This window comes from Neodiprion pinetum, chromosome 3 (assembly GCF_021155775.2).
Source record: "Neodiprion pinetum isolate iyNeoPine1 chromosome 3, iyNeoPine1.2, whole genome shotgun sequence".
NCBI classification, from domain to species: Eukaryota; Metazoa; Arthropoda; class Insecta; order Hymenoptera; family Diprionidae; genus Neodiprion; species Neodiprion pinetum.
The window spans coordinates 4,026,634-4,050,085 of NC_060234.1; the positions used below are offsets into that span (position 1 = coordinate 4,026,634).

General features: G+C 36.2%; 2 protein-coding genes across 4 annotated transcripts; one reads left to right on the forward strand and one right to left on the reverse strand.

Moving 5' to 3' along the window:
- Positions 1-255: 255 nt before the first annotated feature.
- LOC124215720 (BTB/POZ domain-containing protein KCTD9) lies at positions 256-10,858 on the reverse strand. Its single transcript, XM_046619435.2, has 7 exons — positions 9,360-10,858; positions 8,994-9,115; positions 8,697-8,876; positions 8,406-8,569; positions 5,998-6,224; positions 1,234-1,563; positions 256-843 (listed from the first exon to the last, which is right to left on the reverse strand). Exons 1-7 carry the CDS (start codon positions 9,405-9,407, stop codon positions 727-729), a joined length of 1,188 nt encoding a protein of 395 aa, XP_046475391.2. The 5' UTR covers positions 9,408-10,858; the 3' UTR covers positions 256-726.
- Positions 10,728-22,985, forward strand: lqfR (clathrin interactor lqfR). 3 transcript variants are annotated; one of them, XM_046619432.2, is made up of 9 exons: positions 10,755-11,190; positions 12,980-13,059; positions 13,679-13,800; positions 13,957-14,339; positions 14,457-14,673; positions 15,141-15,684; positions 15,859-16,002; positions 19,536-19,766; positions 19,902-22,985. In XM_046619432.2, the coding sequence occupies exons 1-9, from the start codon at positions 11,150-11,152 to the stop codon at positions 19,997-19,999; spliced, it is 1,860 nt and encodes a 619-aa protein (XP_046475388.1). In that variant the 5' UTR covers positions 10,755-11,149; the 3' UTR covers positions 20,000-22,985. The 3 variants fall into 3 exon arrangements, with proteins under 3 accessions (XP_046475386.1, XP_046475388.1, XP_046475387.1); XM_046619431.2 differs by having other exon boundaries at positions 10,756-11,190; positions 19,884-22,985; XM_046619430.2 differs by lacking the exons at positions 19,536-19,766; positions 19,902-22,985 and adding an exon at positions 16,282-19,396 and having other exon boundaries at positions 10,728-11,190.
- Positions 22,986-23,452: the final 467 nt, after the last annotated feature.

The following is a 23,452-nucleotide window of genomic DNA, read 5'->3' on the forward strand; positions in this document are numbered from 1 at the left end:
GATTCGAATAAGGTCTTGCCGTCAATTTATTGATGCAGTAATATCTAATTATCTTCTTCGACTGAGGCACAATGAGTTTTGGATTTGATCTATTCGCAAACGTTCAGCTTCCCAAAGTCCCTCAAACTTTACAATCAACGTTTTCCGGTTGAAACTAATCAACGAAAGTTTTTATTTTATTTATTTTTTTTTTTTCTCTGTCCAGAGAGAAAGAATCTTGCATCGTTTTCAGCGCATATCTGCAACCGCCTTCAAGACACAGCCGATAAATTTTATTCTGAACATAAAACTCTATCCGTTTCTAAATTTCCGTAGAAATTCAATCCACGAGTTGTATTATTGAGGTTATAAAGTTGAAGAAGAAAATTCAAAAACGCTGCGAGTGTAAATTTGGACAGAAAAAAAATTCTGTTGACAATTAAGTATGTCGCGGATAAAAATCGTTTTTCTCCGTTAGTTTTTTTTTTTTTTTTCCACTCTCTATCTTAGCTACCGGCACTCGCAACCTTTTTTGATTCTTCCCTTCATTCGTTGAATTCGAGAGAAATGAGAATCGTACAAGTATTTACGGAAGCATCATTGATTCAGTATTATAAAACTAATTTACACAAAATACGATTCCAAGTTTAGATTTCTTTTTTTTTTTTTTTTTTGTTTTTTTTTTGCAACAAATTCATATCACGGATTACGTTGAATAATATAATTATACACGGCGTTCAATAATTATTACCGTACGGTTTGAGACATATGAAGTGGCGTCAGCATAAAGTCGAACGTAGCTTCCTTCAAGTTTGCACCGCGAAGATTCGCCTCGTTGAGATCGGATCCAGAGAAGTCACAAAACTGAAAATATATAATCGGTAGGGGAAATTTTTATTTTTTCTTTTCGCGAAGTTCTCAAAAAGCTTCAATTCTTATTCGCGAATCGGAAAATGTCTGCATAAATAATTACCTGACAAGTTTACGATGGAGAATTGTGTTCAAGTTCTTGGATGAAAATGTGCTTAAAGTTCTTTTGTTTTTTTTTTTTTTTTTTATAGGATAGGGGGGGGGGGAGGGGGACGTGTCGTAACACGTGGTTTTTATTTCGAAACTCTTTTGCAGCCGTTTGTAACGCTGACCTTCGATTGTGATCCATTAATCGGAAAATCTTCACGTAATTAATGGCTTGACGAGTTTACGATGGAGAATCGTGTTTAGATTCTTACATATAAAAGTGTGCCCGAAGTTTACCTCAAGATCAGCGCCAGCGAGAACCGCAGCTCTGAGATCGCAGTTCCTTAGTTTCGCGTTCTTGAGGGTTGCGACCCGAAGATTGATGCCTGCCATGTTGCTGCCCTCGAGATTAGCGCCCTTCAAGTTCGCCCCCTCAAGGTTCGCCCGAAGACCAGTCGGATCCTCGAAATTACAACCCTTGAGACACGCCGCCTCGAGATTGACGCAAAGCATTCGAACCATCAGGAGCTGAGCGCCTTCCATGTTGCTGCCCGAAAGATCCGCACGCTCCAGATTACAGCCGGAAAAATTCGTCCCGCACAAGCGACAGCCGTGCAGATTCGCGTACTGCAACGCAAATGGCAATTAGAGAAAAAAGGAAACGAGTTCGTTGGAAGCTTTATTTTTTTTTTTTTTGTCTCTGCACAAAGAGAAATTTCTTACAATTAACGAGGTTACTGTATTTTACAAATACAAACTATAATATTATCATTTTTACCATGTCCAACGCATTGTGCATCAATCATTGTACATTTTGTATCAAAGCTTAGCACAGAATCATTTTCGAATTTTATGCGACAGACGAACGTACATTTTGGTCCGTCTTCGATTCTGCGCTATTCAAAGAACGTCAAAAAAATAACGTTCGGATGGTTTTACATATGCCAGTAATTGACGAACGAACGTGATAAAAACACGAAAACGAGTTTATAATCGAATTATACACGTCGCGTGATAAATTCAAAGTTGAATTCTCCGGTTACTGAAAATTATTTATTTTCTTGTTGGTACGTAGTTTACACGTAAGTCACTTTTTTTCTAATGTCCCACGACGCAAATCACGGGCTGTTGAACTCTCGGTGCGTAACACCGCACGAATTAAGCAGCCGTGATGGTTGATAGGGAGAATAAAAAGAGAGATTAATTACTTGAGACGAAATTAAATTTAGTTCTTTAGCTGCTTTTTTTTTCAACCCACTTCTTCCGCGTATTACTTTCTTCTTATCGCACCGTGAAGTCTGTCGTGTAAGATATTTTATTACTGTTTTAAAAAGTACTCCATGTATGTTGAAATAGAAAACTAAAAACAAGTAAAAAATTTTGATTTTTAATAATGAATTGATTAATAGAAACGAATCCAAAGCTTCGAACAATAAAATCCAGATTTCTTCTTCGACTGTTCGATGAATCATAGAATACAGTATATCAATATTGTTTAAAAAAAAAAAAAAACTTTGTTTCAAACGATTTGTAAGAAACTAATGTAAGAATGAAATAAACTCCTTCATTAAAATTGAACAAATTTCATACGCGTCATTTTTGCAACGGTATAAATAGCGAGCTATTTTTGGATTAATATCAGTCTGAAATACACCGAAAAATACGATAAACTTTCGAAATCTTGAATATGCAGACGAGCCTAAAATTTTAACCAATACTTGGACCGATTTTCACTGAATTTTATTGTTACAAATCATTATCAGGTGTATTACTTAAATTTTTTTGCAAAAAAAAAAACTGTACAAACCGACATCTATACCAGAATCAAAAGCTCTACTTTGCACAGAAAAGAGATACATATAAAAAAAAAAAAAAAAAGTAGCCGAGAAGCACGTTTCAATTGTATCATACTTTTGAGCAAAAACACGCCGGATCTCCTCTTCAATTGTGAACAATTGGGTAACGTACTTCACGTGGAACCGTTTAACCTGGTCAGGGGTTACGAAATTCAAGGTCAATTATGCCGACATAATTTCAAAGTTGAACAGTTTAAACCAGCTCAAAGGGCTCCAGCATCCCGTTGGGCGCATTATCCCTTGAGATAACGCAGGTCTGGGTCCCTGAATAATTACGTGTTCCCGCGGGATAAGTACGCTATAGATGACGGTCTCTCTCTAGTTTGGTCTTAATCGACTAAAACGGATTGGGCGAAACTCCAAATCACCCGGGCATCTGTATAAAGTGCAAGGATTAGGATCGTAATGGATTTACAAGGCGAATTGGATGCAGCGCAGACGCGACTTATTCTGATATCCGCACGCCGTTGAAGAGAAGTACAATATAATAATCGCCCCGCAAATCGAGTTTCAGTCGACAAATCTTAATTGTGTCTATAACTGGAAAGTCGGTTAATCGTTTGCTATTATTTTGTTTTTTTTTTCTTTCTCATGCTTTAGACAAATTAGATCGAATACAAAATTTTTTTAGCACGGCCGAAGGGTTCTTCTCAAACATCGAATATTCCCGAATATTAACTTATAAACGACGGTGTGAAAAAAGTGAAAGTTCGTGCTTTCATCCGAAAAAAAAAAAAAACTTACCTTTAAAATACGTATATTTTTATCAATCTGATGTGATCAATTTATTCGAATTGATCGGGGAAAATTGTAATATTTTTGTCTGGAAAACTTGGAAAACTTCGCGATGTAGATTTTAGTGGCCACCCTATGTAAGCATCATTTGAAAAGTTGGAAAATATGTGCGGGCCGACAATTGTGAACACGGTTAAAAATAATTCAAAAATTTTAGGGTTGAATTTTATCGATGAAATCGCTTTATACTTTTTTATTCAATTTCCAGCTACCGACTAATTGAACTCTGTGACTTTAAGCCTGTAATTACGATTTTTAACCGACTCACGCGATCGGCACAAGCCAATTAATTCACCGCAGAAGATATAAGATTGTTTGAAAAATCGCATCACTTTTAGTATCGTTCAGTATCAGCATTTGAATTTTCATTTTTCCGTACAGTTATAATCGAATCCTAGACGATTTCATTAATTTTTTTTCACACCTCCTTTCGCACATGCGGATCGTAATCAAATCTGCAAATCACACACAGACGCGCTTGTGCCCTTGCAATTTGCCGAGCAATTTCACCGATTACCACTTCGTTACAGGCCTCTAACTCTACCGACACTAGACGAAATCTCTGCACCTTGGATCAGCTTAAAACGTGAAGCTAGAAGCTCGGTGACGAGGGTTTATGCATGAAAATAATTAATCATCGCTTTCGCGCGACTCAATTTGCGAAGACGACGACGATGACGCGTTCGTTCAATGCATGTACATATACTCACCTACATTTCACTTCAAAGGGTGCAGCGAAACGGATGACATACGGGCCAAAGACTAATAGCTCTTTGAACAACGCTTCCTATAACTTTGGTATACGGTTGAATATATCTTGCACGTGTACGATGGATTTTATATGCATGTATATAACAACTATACTTGAGCAATTGATACAGAAACTCCCTAAAGTGACTCTTTTACACGAGACGAGTACTTGGAAATTTTTTATTCTTCTGTAATTTAATTCGTCAACCATGGTTCCCCTTTTTTTTTTTTTTTTCGTTCTTTGGGAGGAAAGGTAAGCCGAATCCTTAAATTCAAATCTCAATTTATATTCACTACACAGAGAGCAAGACGATTGTTTAAACTTACTTGAATATTGTTTTTGAGATATTAAACATATTTTCACATTTTAAATGACATTTATTCTGTTGTATCAATGTGAACTTTACATTGTCGGTACAAAGAAGAAGGTGTGAAAAAGAAAACGTAGGTATCAAAGTTTTTTTTATACGTAGCTGTAGAAGAATTACGAAGAAAAAAATTACGGCGAACGCGAATAAGATCCCAGAAGTTTTAGACTTGATCAAAGTTCAGATCTTAATGTACACTTGGATATTTTTTATACCTGTATACGGTGTACCGAGAGATTTTTAGAGGATCTGTTCGCAGCGCGAGATGTTCAATTTGCTCAATTTTTATTGGTTGATATACACGCTCTAGCAGCCTGAAGCAAACTTTCAGTGAAAATAATAAAATCCCTAGAATCGATTTGTTGACAAGTGACAGTTGACCATAAACTCTCGACTATCAAGAATGCCTGCGTCACAGCGCAAACGCGATCCACTGCGCATCTGTCACCTTGCCTACGATGCTAGTAACATTTTTACGAAGTTTGCTGAGCGTATGAACTTATAGATGGCTGCGAAACGTGGTGTGATTATACATGGTATGTCTAGAACTCTTACGACACGCCCTTTTCTTCGAGATCAAAGCCTTCAAGTAATTTTGCACCGACGACTGCAGTCTAAGTAAATCCCTGTATCGTTAGGGAATTATTTTTCCTACAGTTTGACGGTTACGTATTGTGCAATATACGAAGGTTATTTGTGGTGTAAATCGAAATTGGATTACACGAATCCCGTAACGTTGTCGCTACAACTCAGAAGGTACTTAAAAGACCCGCTCATCTTTTCCGCGCGCAGATTCAACGTGAAAAAAATTAATCACCACTGATCTAGGGTATTTTGGCGTCATTGGTACCGAATTCACTCAAGTCCAGCGCCAGCGTGAGAGATAAGGTAAGTGTACCGGTTATTGATTCTGTCCCAATTATTGACCTTTTTTAATTATGTCCGTTTAATCTTTTGTTCAAAAATTACCAAAAAATAAACTTGTAGTGTTTAACCCTCGGGCAATTATTGGTTTTAGTCAGGGAGAAATTTACAATTTGTGCCGTCAATTTATAATTTTTGAAAATAAAATGGTCAATAACTGATACACGTACCTTAAACTTTTTTCGCGAAAGAAGCTGCACTCCTAGGCAGGCGATGTATGCTCACACCATGCTGCAAAAGTCGTTCACGACATTTGGCCAGAAAATCTCTCGGTACATAGATGCAAAAATTCGAGACGAATGAAAATTTCTAGATCATGATCGAAGGCGGAAATTCATTGTAATTATTATATTGTATGAATTTCTGACCTTGAAGTTGATGTTGCGAAGATCAAGCCGCGAGAGATCAGTACCAGCTAAATTTACACCTTGGAAACGAAGCTCGTGAGGAGCGGATGTGGATAATATCGCCCTGAGGACATCGCGGCGCGTTAATGGGGCCGTTTCTTTTTCGTCCGGACTGTATTTCGCTATCATAGGCTCCAAGATTTCGAAAGCACCTTCTATACCGTAAAATCGCGCCTCTGCCAGAACCCCTGTTAAACAGATGGATCAGATGAAATTGAATCGGAGAGATGGAAAAAGTTAGTTTTCCGTTTTTAAAGGGGTTGGTTAGTCAAGAATCGATCATTTTTTGCATATTTCTTTACCAGATAGTCGCACGTTGAAAACTACAAATTCAAATATTCGTATGGCCACGAAGATTTTTTTTTTAAACTGCCGCAAGAAAAAAAAAACATACGGGAATCGTAAAATGTAACCTGAGCGTCGATTGTTTATTTTCAAAAACACTTTTAAATAGTTTAAAATCTGACAAATTCACGATGACCCCAGTCAATTGAGTTCCGATTTGACCCGATTTGAATTTTAAAAATTGTGCACTTTTTACTAAATACATCGCTTCCACTCTCAAAATAAGTACCTTTTTTCAGTAACCACTATCAAGCGATTTTTCTACGTAAAACTACTTCAATTTATCTTGAGTATATTCAGTAAAATTTTCAATTTTTTTTTTTTTCATACTAATTATTTTTTTTTCTCAAAATTTTCTATAATATTTTTTCAAAGACATTTTGATGAAAGTCCGGTGATTTTTTCTAATCTAAGTAACTCGGTTTACTTGTGATATGCATTTTAGTGGTTGGGGTCTTCAATCAGTTTTCATCGTCGAGGACTGATTAGTGTGAAATAATTTTTGTCAATGAGCGAGTGAAATGGAAAAAATTATTCAACTGCCTGTATTCAATTTAAATAAGGTATGATGTAGAGATTCAGATTATGAGTTTTCAAAGAAATAATTCTAAGATTCAAAATTAGAACAAATAAATTTTCCAACCCGTTAGAACCAATCCCGTTAGAAAAATCCAAGAAATCGATAACAATTTTACTTCCTAACCAGTCATCTAAAATTTTCAGTATCGCATGATGAAGAAATTATCCAACTAAATGCAACAAAAAAAAAAATAAAAATTAATGCCTGTTGCAAAAATAATCTCTTCTTGGAAAATAGATCATTATATTTTTACAGTAAGCAAACCAGCCTACCAATCAATTAGAAATGATGAAATTGAATAAATTCATGAGATTCTACTAAACTTGGCTTTTATGGCATATAACAACGAGCAATTTAATCAAGTACCGCAGTAAATTTTTTTTTCCAGGCTGCATAACTGCAATAATAACGTCGTCAATAATCACTCGAAATTTGGAATGATCCAAGCTCCCGCAAAGATGAAACAGCAGGAGTAGATTGTCTGAGTATATGTCACGATAACGTCGTTCAGTATCATGGTAAATCGAATACGGGTCTTCGATTCTACCTCATCATATCAAGTATAAATTCTAAGTCTAGACTGTCTAGGCCTTGGCTGGCCCGTCTATTCAAAGGATCGTGCGATACCGACAGTCGCTTAAGTTTGAGGAGGGTTAAAGGTCAATCTATGTCATAATTGGAAATTGCAATGAAATAATGTTATCGTACATTACATGCAGCCGTATCCCTAGAAATATTTTTACACTGGTAATATTACGAATAATGCAAAGACTTTATTCTCTTATCACTTCGGAGGAAAAAAAAAAAAAAACCAAAAATTGAAAAATATGTACAAAATGATACGGAAACGATTCAGTTGGCTAAGAAGGCAACCTGTTCAAAAATCGGAATGAAATGATGGACATTGTTGCGGTGACAAGAATGCTACCTATTAATCGATTTTCATAAAAAATTCTCAAGAATTGAATGATTGACTGTCGAGATATGAGTTGTCGAAATTCTTCTTGAAAGAGGAAAACCGGAAATGAAATATTCGTTGCTAACTCGGCTTGGAATATTGAGAATAAGACTTTTAAGAATTTTCACAAACAAGGGAAAGCCACCAGAGAAAAATATACCTATTAAAAAAAATATACAAAAATCCATCTCTTCGATTCCGAATGGTAGGAAATGATCGAAAACTGTTTCTCTCTATGATGAAAAGCATTTTTCACGTTCGTTAATTTCATATCCATATATACACTAGTGTGGGTAAGCAATATGGCACCGGAAATATCAATCAACCGATCATTACCGGTGGATAATAAAAATATCGAGGCACGTAAAATGTCGTGCAAGGGTGTTGACATTTTTTTTTTCCTTTTCCATTAAGTTCATACAGCGGGAAAGATCCTAATCGTTTTCACCCATTAATTTTTCGCAGACTACGATCGTTTGTCCTTACCTGCCGGGTTTATGTTCTTTTCGAGTATTAATTCACCATGCCTTAGATAATTCAATAGCGGTTCAAAGTACGTTGGACTTCTATCGATCATAAATGCTCCGTTTTGATCTTGGGCACTTGGTTGTATTCGCCATCCGGTGTCATCATCGCCTTGAGAGAACATTCTGCGTTAAAAAAATATAGTTCATCTTAAAAAATGTGGGTATATGTATCATCTGAGTATCAAGTTCACCGACAAATGTAAGCCTGCAGCCTTCGATATTGAATTTGGTACATTAAATATTCATTCACCTAGCCAACATGCTCATAGGCTCCTTGTTGGTCAACGTGCTCCTTGTCGTGACGAAATATTTCCCGCCAACGTTCAAAGTCAGCCATTCCGAACTCGTATTATTCGATGAACTTCGCTCCTTGTTAGACTTTTTCGTAATAAAATCTTCACCACTTGATACGTACAAAACATCGTCATCCCTGGTCGGTATGGATAAAAAATTTATCAACAATCGAAATCTCTGTATTTCAATTTACATCTTTGGAATTTTTTCTCTGCGATTCGAATCAAATAAAGTAACGTTTCGTACAGCTCACCTGATGAGCTTCAAATCGTCAATTTCTCCGCCGTGCGGTGTGAACAGCCTTTTAGCGGATATTTCAAACTTCAAACTAGCTGCACATAGAAGCTCGTCGATAGAGTGCGTCACCATAAATACCTACAAACAATAAATCACACGAAACTATGAAATATTATCAATCGGTAAATTCAAATCAAACCAAATTAGGCGCGAAGCGAGTTGCGCCTGAACACTACGTTAGTCAAATATCAGTGATAACGCCGCTTTAAAGATGCACGTAAATCATGATACTCTCGAACAACTTCACGTTAATCATAGGTTGGATTTATACTTGATGGAAACAATAAAATGACTACTTGCATGATCAAACAGAGTACTTTACCTTGCCGTTGACATCCGTCCCGTTGATAAAAAGAACAACTCTCTTCATGGCTGACAATTTGGATTGACTGGCATGCGGTCGAGTGTACTTTCTGGTTTCTGGTTGAAACTGAATAACGAGTTAACACGGAATTATACTTGTGTGATGTTTATTCACTCGTCGGAACAGAACCCTGCATTGGCGTTCAACGTGGAGCCATATTTGACCAGCAGTCATCCCAGCCCGTAAGGTGGCAGGTGCATGACAAGCCACGCCACCTCCCAACGTTCGTTTCGACGATGAATAGAACGGATGCACGCCTCACTGCATCCGGTTTTTGTCCTCCCCGTTGATGTCAATTCAAGATTCACCACGATTGCGGAAGATGATATTTCAAAATAAAGAACGTTAAATCCATTGCAACGAAGTTTCAATTTGAATTCTATGACGTCATTTGTTCCACAGAAATAAAATGGCGGTCAAAACTGCGTGACTAGGGCATGTAGAATCCTTTTATTTTTCGCTTATGAAATGCACGATGGGTGCACGACTGCATAGCAAATTCTTTACTAGACGCATCTAATCTTCCGCAATTGACAGGGTATCAATTTTCAAACACAAAATAAACGAAGAGGAAATTCAAAAGTTTCGCGCCATAAATAGAGCAGAGCTTATTTGAAACTTGGGTGAATAAATCTGGCGGGGGTGGTTTTATTTATTTAATAACATAAGCTATCGCGTACGTACAAAATTCTAGCAAAATGACATTGTTAGAGAATATCAGGAACGATGAATTTTTTTAAACTTCAGGTTTATAACAGACATTTTGTAACCGAGATCAGCGCAAGTTTAAAAAATTTCATAAAGTTGAGAAATGAGTCGAACAAATTTCCAAAATACACCTATTATATCTCAACTTATTACCCTCCAATTTTCCATCGAAATTCGTAGATAACATTTGATATTTATCGCAATTTTCCATATTCTCGTCAACCGTACCGTGAGACAGAAAATTAACTTGTATTTGTATTTCATTATATTACGAAAACACTCAGGCATACATCGACATCATTATATGATACTTCAAAACGTGCAACAACAAAAGTTAAAGGTCGTACAAGCAATTAGAAAACATTCCACGTTCAACAAAATATAATATAAAAACAAATTAGCAAAGACAACAACTCGACAAATAAGTCTCAGATAGTAATGGTGGACTACCTAGCGGATGATTTCAGAACTACTTAAAAAAAACCAATCATTGAAAGAAAAGCCATTGACTGATTTGTACTACACGTTACGTACAATAAGACACGTATTTACCGCGGTTACTCAATGAGTAGTTGGAACATACGACGCACAGATACGAAGCAAAAGGCGTGTGGGTGTCAAAAAGTTCAAAAAGTTACCGCCAGATCGATCTGCCTTCGCGCTACGAGCGAATTCGCCAAATGTGTGGATAATTTGACAGTGTGAAAGAGGGACGATATATCGGCGTCCGCGTTGCGTGGATTTTTTTTCCGAATTAACAAGTGGTTAAAATTTGAAAAAAAATTCATCGGTGGTTTGATTTATCGATAAATTAAATTTCGCGCCAGACGTTTTCCGTCTAAATTGTCGAGTCGAAGTCTGGCAGACGTGTTGTACACACGACAAAGATGGCGGTTGTCTGCTGACGTTTCTATCATTGGAAACGAGTGCCGATTAATCAACGACACGGCTCAAATGAGCGAGATAAAACATCTGGATATTTAATTAGCCCGCTGGAATAACGGTAACAAAGAAAATTGTACAAACGAAAAAACGTCAAGATGATGAACATGTGGAAAATGCGTGAGCTTATGGATAAAGCGTGAGTAGATTAAATTGTACCGATCCTTCGTTTTCATCGTGCGGATTCAACATAACCTGATATTCCACCTTTTCATTTACCTTTTTTTTCTCCCCGCACCTTTTTTTACTCCAATTTTATCACACATTTTCCTCTCACTTATTCCCACCTCTCTTACTTTCGCCCAACCTGTACTTGAAACTCTATTAAAATCTGTCAATTTATCACTACCGAATCACTTTTGCTGTTGCTACTACATATTGAACGAGAAAAACAAAACACCTGCTATCCTACAATTACAATGATAACACAATATTCATGAATTGCGAAAAATCGAGGATTCTGCAAAATCGTGAATCGCAGATTCCTATCTTACCTGAATAAAATGTATGACAATTCGATCAACCATGATTACGATAATCCCCTCTAAATTTTCACTACAATTCAATTACCATCGACTCTTCTGCAGCGATGCAAACTTTTCATTTATTCAGAGTTCTACAGATGTTTAGAATTAGGACGATAGTCAAGTGACGGTTACTTAATCGTTGGACACTGTCATGCTTCCTCATCCGCGAGTCAGACTCAAGGTCACTGTGTGCATCCACCGGCGCATATTGTACCTATGCATACATACGTACGTAACTTTGTTGTACGGTTGTATATATCAGCAAGAGACAACGTGAGGCAAGGCAGCTTACGTAATGTTGAGTAAATACTGATAACTTTATTGTTATGTCGTCCGTACAAGCTTATGGATATAGATTAATTTATCAAGCATGGCCTGAAAAAACAGTAAAAAGAGACAATCTGCACTTTGCCTGCGGTCATAACTGAATTAGTTTAATTCCCGATGAAAAGATATTTAATTATTGTTGTTCATCCATTTGGCATCTACTTAGTCACAAATTTTAACTACAAACCTAAACAATGCTAAAACTGTCAACTTTCTTTATTCCGTGAGGCTGGTAATGGAAAAGCTGCATCTTTAGTCATGAAAATAAGAAAAATGTTTTTGTGACTGTCACGCAACTCTGTTGCAACATATTCGATGTGACAAATGTCCGTGTCACAGATTAGAGACTAATTAACAATTATCGTTAAAATTAATTTAGTTCCACTCACCGGCATTGAAAGATAATAAATTTCGCACTGATATGATATAGATTTGCGAATGGCAATGGCACGAAAATGAAGGATAAAGTGAAAGTTGTTCCATTACGTAAATGAACTGTATTTGGTAGTATTTCATAATGTGACAATAATCACTGTAGGGAATGAAATTGTTGTATAATGAATCAACAGGTGTTCAATATCAATAAGAAATATAAAACGATTTTCAAAATTTTCAAGACTTATGGAAGCTGCTAAAATTAATTCTACTTCTTTCACAACAAGAGGAGTAACACATTTTCCATTCCTTGAATACTTTCGAACGTTGGGTAAATGTAAAACAAAATTTATTTACACTGACCAATTTCTCAACACGATGAAATAAAAAAACCGTGGGAACTCTGATTTCTTTTTTGTCATATTTTGTTAAAGATAGTATTTAGTCAGGCATGAAAAAAGCCAGTTTCTATTCATAATAGGTTTGAAAAAATGAGAAAAAGTATCGGTTTGTCCCAATCTTCGGTCTCAATGTTTCATAATTAAATGGCTCAACCGGTGCAAGAAGCTAATGAATGCTTGAGGCAATTTACAAAGACAGAGTAGATAAGTGGATTCAGTTTTCTTTTCTATCCGAATCCTCAATTACCACAAATCGATTCTGTTCACTTAACTTCAAACAGTGGTATTTTATCTTCAGGACAAATGTTGTGATGAACTATACAGATACCGAAGCCAAAGTAAGAGAAGCCACAAATGATGACGCCTGGGGTCCGACAGGTAAGTCAAATTAACTAAAAAAGTAGAGAATGCTAAACGACGTAGCGTATATTGTTTTTACGTAAAGTCTAAATCTTCATTTTAAACATCTCTTAAAATTGGCAGAATTATATTGTGTGTAGAAGCATTTATCATTAATTATTACCGTAAAGACTTGAAACACTATTGTAAAATTTTATCATCACCATTCTTAATGTCCGTTAATTGCAGAATGAGAAGTCAAAACAAACTTTGGAAATTTATATCAAATATACTGAACTTGATAGAATTTTAATCTTTAATAGACCGGCATTTTTCCCTTGAAATACAGTATTTTTCAGAGGTATAATTTATATATATATATATAGTCATTACGTTCGGTGGAGTTTCCGAGTTATTCGCTGGCTCCAAAAGGAGCCAGGCCGGTCCTCTGAAGTCTAAAGACAAGATAGCATTCTAGCCTTGGCAATAGCTCAAAAACGTTGCTAAAATCTTAAACAAACAAGAGATACCGATCTTGACTCTACAGATATTCAAATGCAATGGCTACAAATTCGACTCTTACATGTGATAACCAGTTTTTTTCTAAGCGCGATAACGCGAGTGATTCGCGATCTATTATCACATTGATGAATTTCAGGTGCCATGATGCAGGAATTAGCACAAGCCACTTTCACATACGAACAATTTCCAGAGGTAATGTCTATGCTCTGGAAACGAATGTTGCAAGAAAATAAACGCAATTGGAGACGAACGTATAAGGTAATACTCAATTCCGATGTACAAAATTCAACATCGTAATGCGGATAGGAATCATGGAAACTTCGATATCTTTATCTGGATATTTTGCCACTTCTCCGCTGAGAATGTTTTCTCAATTGTTTTATTGTTGATAAAATTGTATGTATGAAATTACAGTCGTTGCTGTTGTTGAATTACTTGGTTCGCAACGGCTCCGAACGCGTTGTAACATCATCTCGGGAGCATATCTACGACCTGAGATCGTTGGAGAATTACACGTACATAGACGAGTTTGGCAAAGACCAGGGAATAAACATTCGGCATAAAGTTAGAGAGCTGATAGACTTTATTCAAGACGACGACAAGCTAAGAGACGAGAGAAAGAAAGCCAAGAAAAACAAAGACAAGTACATCGGCATGTCCAGCGAAGCAATGGGCATGAGATTTGGTGCTGGCGACAGATGGAACGACAGTCCAAAGTGGAACAAACCTGCCATAGATGGGTACAACGATTGGGACAGAGAAAGTAAAGGGAAAGGTTTCGAGGACGGAAATAACAGGTGCGAATTGATCGATGTCAAGTTTCAAATGCTCACTATTATAATCGCTTTGATTAGTTTGCAAGTAAGAAAAATCTTCCAATTATTTACGAATCATCCAATTTTTTTGCTGCGCAGCGATGACGGAGAGAGAGAAGACTCGGACAACGACACACCTTCGAGTCCGAGGCGAAGCGGCAGAGAGTACAGAGACACGACAGAGACCATTGACAGAATTGCTAAAAGTTCCCAGCCTTCCACGCCGTCGGGGAATCAGTCCCCGGCTAAAACGCCGCGAGTTTTCAAAAAGGTTGACCTGGGAGCGGCAGCCCACTTTGGAAAGGACCAGTCCAATGTTAGTATTCCATCTCAAAGATGTACCAAACGTACGGTCCCATCAAAAAGCTGTGACGACAGAAATATGATGTAACAAAGGTTTGAAAGCACGGCTGAAGTTGATCGAATTGAATCTGTTTAAAATAATATTTTCTTAACACGGCAAAAGTTTGAAAAACCATAGATATCAGTTGCATTGGCACAATTATTGACGATTTGAAAGAGATCCCACTATTGAATCATTTCTGCATTGAAAAAATCGTATCGTTTTATCTATATCAACGAACTAGGGCTCATTTGTGCATAAATAAAATGTTATGCTAACGAAACACTTGTTTCAATTAAATGCAACTTGATTAACTTCACTTGCAATCATATTCATGTCTGGATATCTCTTTGACTAAACTGTACGTTTGGTATATTTTTCAGCGAGTTGTTTGCCCGAATATTTTACTGACGATTGATATTTTTTCAATTTAATTACAGAACAGCACACCAGTAAAACAGAGTAACCTAATGTCGTCGCCGGTGAAAGAACAGAAAAATAAAAACGACATCTTGAACGATATATTCGACTCGCAGAGTGATGTCGTTAGTCCCAATAACGAAGACGACGACGACTTCAATCCTAGAGGGAATAATCACACGGCGGGACAGCCGCAGAGCGCAAATACGGATTTTGGCGATTTTGCAAGCGCGTTTGGCGGCTCAGCGACAAAATTGTCAAACGACGAAGGCACTGATGAGTTCGCCGATTTTACATCAGCTTTTGATGCCGGTGTAAATATTTCCAGTTCTAACAATCAACAACCTCAGATTTCGCTACTTGGTGCTACGATACCAAACATCGGTAATCCGATGACTGGAAATTCGAGCTCTCCCTTATCATCGTCGCAAAATATCACCTCCCCTGCCTTTGGTACCTCAATGATACAGAATTCAGCGATAGGAAATAATCTATACAACTCTCTACCGCCTCAAGGACTCGTGAATCAAACGCAGTCTTTAGTCAACAGCAATAATAATCCAGGTAAAAGTCTCAAGTTTAATCTAAAGTTTTACGAATCAATTTCTTATACCCCCATTTATGTACCAACAAACAAAAAAAAAAAAAAACTAAGAAGAACCAATCTTAAGCCTCTGAATCTGAACTCTCAAAATAGCCATCGTGTCAATTAATTTTTGTAATTTAATTCTTGTGCAGCGTCTTCGAACACGGATCTCCTAGCAGATTTGGGTGGATTTAGTTCGCTACCAACAATACCGCCAATGGGAACAAACATGAACAATGCGAATCTATTCGGTAGCGCAAATTCGACGCCGATTAATCCACTTGATTTCAATTCAGGTATGATTATAAGGATTTTTTTTGTATGCCATAGTATCTGATTTATGAAGGGTTGAAAGTTAGAGTGAAACTTCGCTCGTCATTCCACTGTTTTCCCTGTTAATTTGAAATGACAATATTCATTAATCTTCAATCGCATCAAGGTGTTGTGAAAAAGAGGTTTTAGATTGTTCTCATGCATGCATTATGCGCGGTGTTTAATGTGATCGATTTATCGGTTTATTACTCGCCACATTTTACTTGGAGAAGTAATGCCCCCAAGTTAGACTTTCCTTGCAGTTTCAAGACCGGAAGGAATCAACTTGAAGCATGCGGCAAATCGACTTTTGGAAACGCTGCAGAGAATTGAAGAGATTAAAAGTGACAAGGAGTTGGATGAAATAAAACATAAAATCAACGAATACACTGATTTTTTCCCAGGATTATACACGCCGCAGAAATACATCGGCATCGATACCCACGGTATCGATGTGGACGTAATTTCGTACGGCAGAATCTTAGAGAACGTGATAGAAAAATTCGATCACAATTGGCCGTTGGTAAAAAATAAACTAGACAAATCGGTGAAAAATTTATTTGTCGTCGAGGGTTGTACGAGTCTTTTGTTGAACGAATCGTTGTCCGCATTGAGCGAGGCGTTGAAAGAAACTGAGAACAAAGAAAAAGCACGAATAATATCGGTAATTCTAGAATCTCTGATTAAAAGCGACGCGCTTTATTCAGCGATAGTGAATGTTTCAAAAATTCATGATAAAACTGAATTGGAAAAACTGGAAATCGACGAAGGTTGGAAAAATATTGTTCAAATTTTAATCTCCCTGCCGAATAGAGTTGCTAATAAATTGAACGGAAAGTTGCCCGACGTTTTCAATTCCGAAACATACGCGAATATTGTTTACTTTCACTTTCTGAGATCTGTGAAATTTATCAACGAAGGCTTCAGCAAGTTTCACATCAAACCGGACTTTGAATATCTTTCCATTTTACTGAGCAAATCCGCGTTGATATTGAACAGAGCCAGTCTTACCGAATTGACGCGTATCTTTGCCGAATGGTGCATCGAAAATTGTAACGACGCAAGGTGTTTTGTTGAAAAAGTTTTGCACGGTTTAAACAGCCAGAGCATAGAGCCAATTGCGGTAGCGTTTCTAATGCAAAGCGTATCCGCATCTGGGATTTGTAACGTATTTGGAAATTTGATATCAAATTCAAACTGGAAATATATATTGACGAATAAAATTCCACTGTTGTCATATTACGACGATGAATATTTACCAAAAAACTTGATATCGTATCTGTCGCACTGCAACGAGTCGGATCGATCCTTAATAAAGCTGCTGACTCAACTTCTAAAATCCTGGAGCAACAGAAGTATCCTGAATCACATCACGTTCGAACAACACATTTTTATTACAAAGCTGATGATATTGTCCTTAAAAGAATTGCATGATCGACTAACACCTGCCGACAGAAACACGATACTGAGTTTAATGTTCTCTGGCACTCAAGCGCACCTGGAAATGGTTCAACCAAAGCTGAGAGCCATCGGTATGATTACCGCTGAGATTTTTACAGAAATTTTAAACAAATCCATGTCTGGGGCGGAGCTAAAATTTGAGTACGACGAAATGGGCGAGGATGTGGTAGAAATGACAAAGGAATTGAGGCAGATCAAAATTCATTATAATCCGAGCAAACGAGCAAGAAACGACGCTGAGTTGGTAGTTGAAAATTTAGAGTTTTACGAAATTGGAGATAAAATGTTGTATCAACTTGGCGTCAAGTGCAAAATATTGCGAGATTTGACGGTGAAAAATATCAATGAAAACACAAGTCCTCGTCCTGTTGAAGAGCCACAAGATACCGGACACGGAAACTCAGCGAAAGATGATATTCAGCCAAACTTGATCCCGGAAGATGAAGAAGATCTTGACAGCGACGACGATTTGACACCGTACGACATGTCAAACGATACAAAAATATCCCAGAGCAAAAGACCCGCCTATTTGCGCGATCTTCGTGATAATCTAACCGATCCACAGACGAACAGTGATCCGGACGTATTTTCTGGTAGCATGGAAATTTGCGAGGAATTGATATTGTCTCAACTTCCAAACGATGATGTTTCCTTTGGTATTGAACTGTTGGAGATACTCGTTACGCTGGGTGAAAAGAGTTACGTTGAAAACTTTGAAAGTTTAAAATTCAATTCCTGCACAGCAATTGTAACTGTATTTCCAAAAGAATCAGCCGAGTATTTGTGCAAACAATTTCACGCAGAAATTGGAACGTATTCCGTAATGCAAAGGCTACTTTTTCTCGAAGTTTTACAAGATGCTGCAAAAAAATTGGCAAACTGTAAATTGGAAGACGATGAACCTGCGTCTTTGACACCAAAGACCCGTTCAGAGATGGAAAAAAAGAAGGCAAAGCCGATATCGTTGACGGTAGAAACGGATAGAACTAAAAAATACGAAACGCTGTTCGCCGACGACTTTGAAATAAGTGATATCAACGAAGCGAACAGGGTCGATTGGGAGGAAATAGTCAACAAAAGAATCCAATCTAATACAAGGCGACTGACGCATGGAACCAAACTTCCTAAAACTGCGGTCAACAAATTCGCCAATGTAGCGTCATCCTTTTTTTATCCATTGTTATACGGTTTCGGTCGCAAAGGAGCTCTGATGTGCGGCACTCCAAAAATATACGAAGATCAGGATTGCATTCTGCTAGTAAACTTTCTTAAAACACTTTCGGTATTAATGGTCTCTGCGAATAATTGCTACCTGGCACCAAAAATGGGCAAGGAAATATTGGATCTGTCATGGACGCTGAGATATCACTACGAAGGAAAAGTTAGAATGGCTGTTATACAAAACATCGCTTCTGTTGTCATTTCGACACCGACGCATTTCCTTACTACCGAATTATTCGAGCAAATATTTGACGCCAGAAACTGGCTTGCCGACATTTCGCAGAACACTTTCAGAGGCGATCCAAACGCTAGTTGCAGAAGTCTGGGTATTAACGTTCTATCTCTGATCGACTCAGTCATTGGCTCCAGTCTCAATAAACTCTGAGATTTAAAAATTTTACAATTGTGAGATTTAGAGACTTATTGCGACATTATTATATGATTTCGATATATTTTTACACATTAGTTTTTACCTTGAAATCCTCAATTATTTCCTCCATATTTTTGGTATATATCATTAAATAATAAAATCTTGTCTTTGTAAGAAAAGTGTATAGAAATAGGTAAAAGTTATCAAATTTTCGTTCGCCAAAATTCATTAACCATGCTTTTTTAAACCTGTTGTAAATATAGATTTAATTTTTTTCTTTGTTCCTATCAAAATCGAATAAATAAACGTTTTGCAAAATCCGACAACTACCTTTCTGAAATTTTTCACATTTACATTACAACGAAAATATAGGTAATATGTTTTACTAATTCATTAACGAAAGGTCATTACAGAGGCGAATCATTGAAAAACGATATTCTTCACATATTATATTTTTTGTCAAAGGTCCGATGAGCATGACTGGAAGTACGACTCTTCTGACGCCAATGTCTACAAGTGCAAAAGGCCAACCGACGACTGGTGTCAACACAACGCCAGTTGGATCAACGTGGGCTGGCGCTGGGCTGAATATTGATTTGGACAACATAATGGGCAGCAAAACGAAACAATCCGGGCCAGCACCGACGATGAATCAACTAGCAAGCAATAGTCCGCAACATCAACCGAAAGGCATAGGTAAATGCGATTGTTATATCGTTTACTTGAAACTTGCCGACAGTCTGAAGTCAATGGCGCGAGAGTTTACCGTTTATAATATACTTGATAACGCGTTTTTTTCTTTTCTTTGAAAAGAGGAATTTGTTTCAGCAGCAGTGCCGAACATGGGTATGATTTCGCCAACGATCAATCCGCAACAGCAACAGCAACAACAACAGACTAACATTGGATTTTTCCCCGCATTTCAATGAAGCATTTAGTTCGATCCGAACATAACTGAACGACTCTTCTTCCAACAAGAAATATTAAATTAACCGAGCAATTTAATCGGTAAAGGCTTGCTGTACTGAAAAATTCCACCGATTATCCAAGTTCTAAGATAATCGCGATTTTTTAATTCAGTTAAGAAATTAACAAATTGGTGGTAACAACTTTTTTAAAACATGGTGCGTCGCGATCAATAAGTTTTTATCGTAATCGGAGAATTGAATGAATAACAAAATTTAAAAAAAAAAAACAATTTTCAATCAAGAATTGGAAACATTTCGCAAAATGTTGAAATACGGCGCTGAAAGTGTTGAGAACAAGGAAAAAAAAAAAAAAAAAACTTGTTTTTATTGCTACTGTGTGCGTATTATTTTTTTTTTTTTTTGTATACTAGAAATTTATGTACATAAATATCTGCGCGTATGAATGATTAATGAAGAATGCCAAAGGCCTTCGGTTACATGCTATAGCAGGTCTATATATTTAGATAGGTGAAAGAAATTTGTACGAAAAATCCGTGAACATGAACAATACTGCGTTGGGTAGAATGAATGATTGAGAAAAAGGAAAAAAGAAAAAAAAAAACAAAAAACAAACAATTCATAAAAAATTAATTACGATAAGGATGATCGCAAAAAAATTGTAAATCACTTTAGTTTGACGAAACGATTATTGCAACGGCAGCTGTTTAAGATACTCTTCAATATTGTGATGCTATATGTATATGCTTTGAAAATATCAACTATACTATTCAGGGAAACTATCGATACAGAATAAAATTTCATCGCGCTCTCGCATATGCACCTTTCAAGGTGTTAGTAGACAAAACCGAAATGACGTTACTAATCCTCGCAGGATATAATTTTTAGAAACAACTAGAGTGAAATCGATTGAAATATTGCATTTACCTTAACTGAATTCGAAGTTTTCAAATTAGCATCTTTTAGCTGATTCGTGTACAAAATTTAACGTGCACATGCGCATAATTGAACAACAAAAAAAAGTAACGTGTATACAATACAGGGTGCCTCGAAAAAAAAAACAAAAAAAAAAGAAAAAAAAAAACAAGAAAAAATATGTTTCTTTTTTGTTGAAAAGTTATCTTTCAACGTTACCATGATATTATTATTAAGTGTTCGATTTATGAAAACTGTGCAAACAGATTATCGCAGAATATTCCAATTGATTTTGAAAACGGTTGATCGCATAAACTGAATTGCACAGCTTGGCATACTTTGATCTTGATCCCTGAAGCGGTCGTGAAGTTGCAATTTACTGGTCGCTAAAGAGATTTCGAATCAGCAATAGCAATAAAGATTTATCATTGAAACGACATTAGACATAGACGATACGTCATGGTATGTATGAAAATACCAACACAGATAAATTGTCGTTTTGCTGAATTCACTTTCAACATGTAGCGTAAGATGTATATAATGCTACAAGACCTGTCGTATCGTAATAAATAGCGAGTAACAGGTACGAGTATAAAAAAAATAGGTTTTTCCGATCAGCGATGAATACGTGCTTCCATGGCACAAACCTAATTTTTTTTTTTTTTTTTTTTCTGCCGTTAATATTGCATGTGATTACAAACCGTACACGTGGATTGAATAGATAACGGTGAAAATGTAAGAACAATATTATAATATACATATTCTATAAAAATGCGAGAATGGTATACGTAATGAATGAATAAGATAAATATATGATAAACGATATAGACTTTCGTCAAGTTAGCACAAAACCGTAGCGCAATAGTGTATAAATTGCAGCAAATTTAAATTGGACATATTTGTTGAACGAAATATCATTTATATACTTATATACATAAAAAGAAAGTAAAGGTAAAATGTATGACATACCAAATCTTGTTTGATGCAATTATTGGGCCCACCGTTGTTCATCGGTGACCATGAAAATTGCATATATCGCGTACCCGAAGCTGTGAAATGTTTGATGACTACCGTTATACGAAAATTTATTTCATTATTCTATTACGAAATAAAGAAAACATGCATCATGGAAGAAAAACAAAAAATGAAAATAAAAAATGAAGGAGCTATTCCTTTACAATAATTAAATGACGAAATGCATATCTTACAGATTATAAGTGATTCGAATCGATCTTTGTTTCAAATGAAGAGAATAAAATAAATAATGATTAATAGTTAGATCGTTAAGAACAGGAGAAATAGATAAATAAAATGAATAAGAATAGCCTTATTTTCAAACAGGAAGCTAACATGTTAGATATAGTTTATGGACTTTGCATGGACTAAGATAAAAAAAAAAAAAAAAAAAAAATTATGATCTTTGTTCGCATAAATTTCCCACAGATAGTTAGAGCCCTTGGATAAACGGTCCTGATGTAAAGTCCACGAGTTAGCAATATATCACAATCCTAGGATAATTTTACTCATATTTTAAACCCTTGTATTTCATAATTGTATATGTAAAACTTTTTAATTCACTTTCTTTCTAATCTACTTTCCTAAATTCATGTCAAGCAGGATTAATTAGTTTAATAAGAGAAACCCCCCCCCCCCTCTGTTTGATTGAAAATATTATTTAGTTCAAATTCGTGAACGATATGACATACATACGTTTAGAAAATATGTACCGAAGAAAAAAAATTTCCGCCTCGATTATACATTTTTTGTTTTAAATTTACGCGCAACATAGTTTTGCGGTTGTAACATTTTTCCGTTATCTTTTTTTTTTTTTTTTTCTCATCACGCCTGTCTTACATTGAGACTGAACTGCCCTATATTATTTTTTCCAATTTATGTATGTACCTGTACCTACCTACCAATGTATAATATCTTCTCATCTACATCACATGCATTTATTAATATACAGGGCGAAATAAATATAAAAAAATAAAAAAAAATAAAAAAAAAAAACCGTACAGTCAGCCTACGGATATAAGGACACGATACCTGTCTCAGGTTACTATTGTTATAGTTAATGAACATGTTGCAATAATGATATATGATAATGCATGGTGAAAATGAACCAGGTATATAAAAGATAAAATGTATAAATCATTTATAGGTTTTCACAATTAAAAGCAGACTGCTAAATTCAATTTGATAAAAGCGATTACTTTTAGTGCGATCAAAGCTGAGGCTTTGACAATTAAGTGTTGTTTTAATAAAAAAAAAACATATAGCGGAGTACTTTGAATGCAACTTTGTATTGGAATAATTTTGTTTCACAAAGAAGCACGGTTTTTTGTTGTTTATTATTATTATTATTATTTACTCACAGATCAGAAGCAGGCCTACTATAGATGATAATAAAAATACATGTACGTGTACTACGGTTTAGAATTAAAAAATTGTACACACGATAATGTTAAGCTTCTAATAAGCTGGGTTCCCAATTGTATTATATATAAAATATATTTACCTGAATTGTAACTTTTAATTTAG

Coding starts and splice junctions, on each gene's coding strand:
- LOC124215720 (XM_046619435.2), bottom strand. CDS start 9,407: ATGAAGAGAGTTGTTCTTTTTATCAACGGGACGGATGTCAACGGCAAG. Junction 9,116..9,359: donor GGACGGATGTCAACGGCAAG/GTAAAGTACTCT, acceptor TATTGTTTGTAG/GTATTTATGGTGACGCACTC. Junction 6,225..8,405: donor AAAGAACATAAACCCGGCAG/GTAAGGACAAAC, acceptor TCTGTTTAACAG/GGGTTCTGGCAGAGGCGCGA.
- lqfR (XM_046619430.2), top strand. CDS start 11,150: ATGATGAACATGTGGAAAATGCGTGAGCTTATGGATAAAGC. Junction 13,801..13,956: donor ATTGGAGACGAACGTATAAG/GTAATACTCAAT, acceptor ATGAAATTACAG/TCGTTGCTGTTGTTGAATTA. Junction 14,340..14,456: donor TTCGAGGACGGAAATAACAG/GTGCGAATTGAT, acceptor TTTGCTGCGCAG/CGATGACGGAGAGAGAGAAG.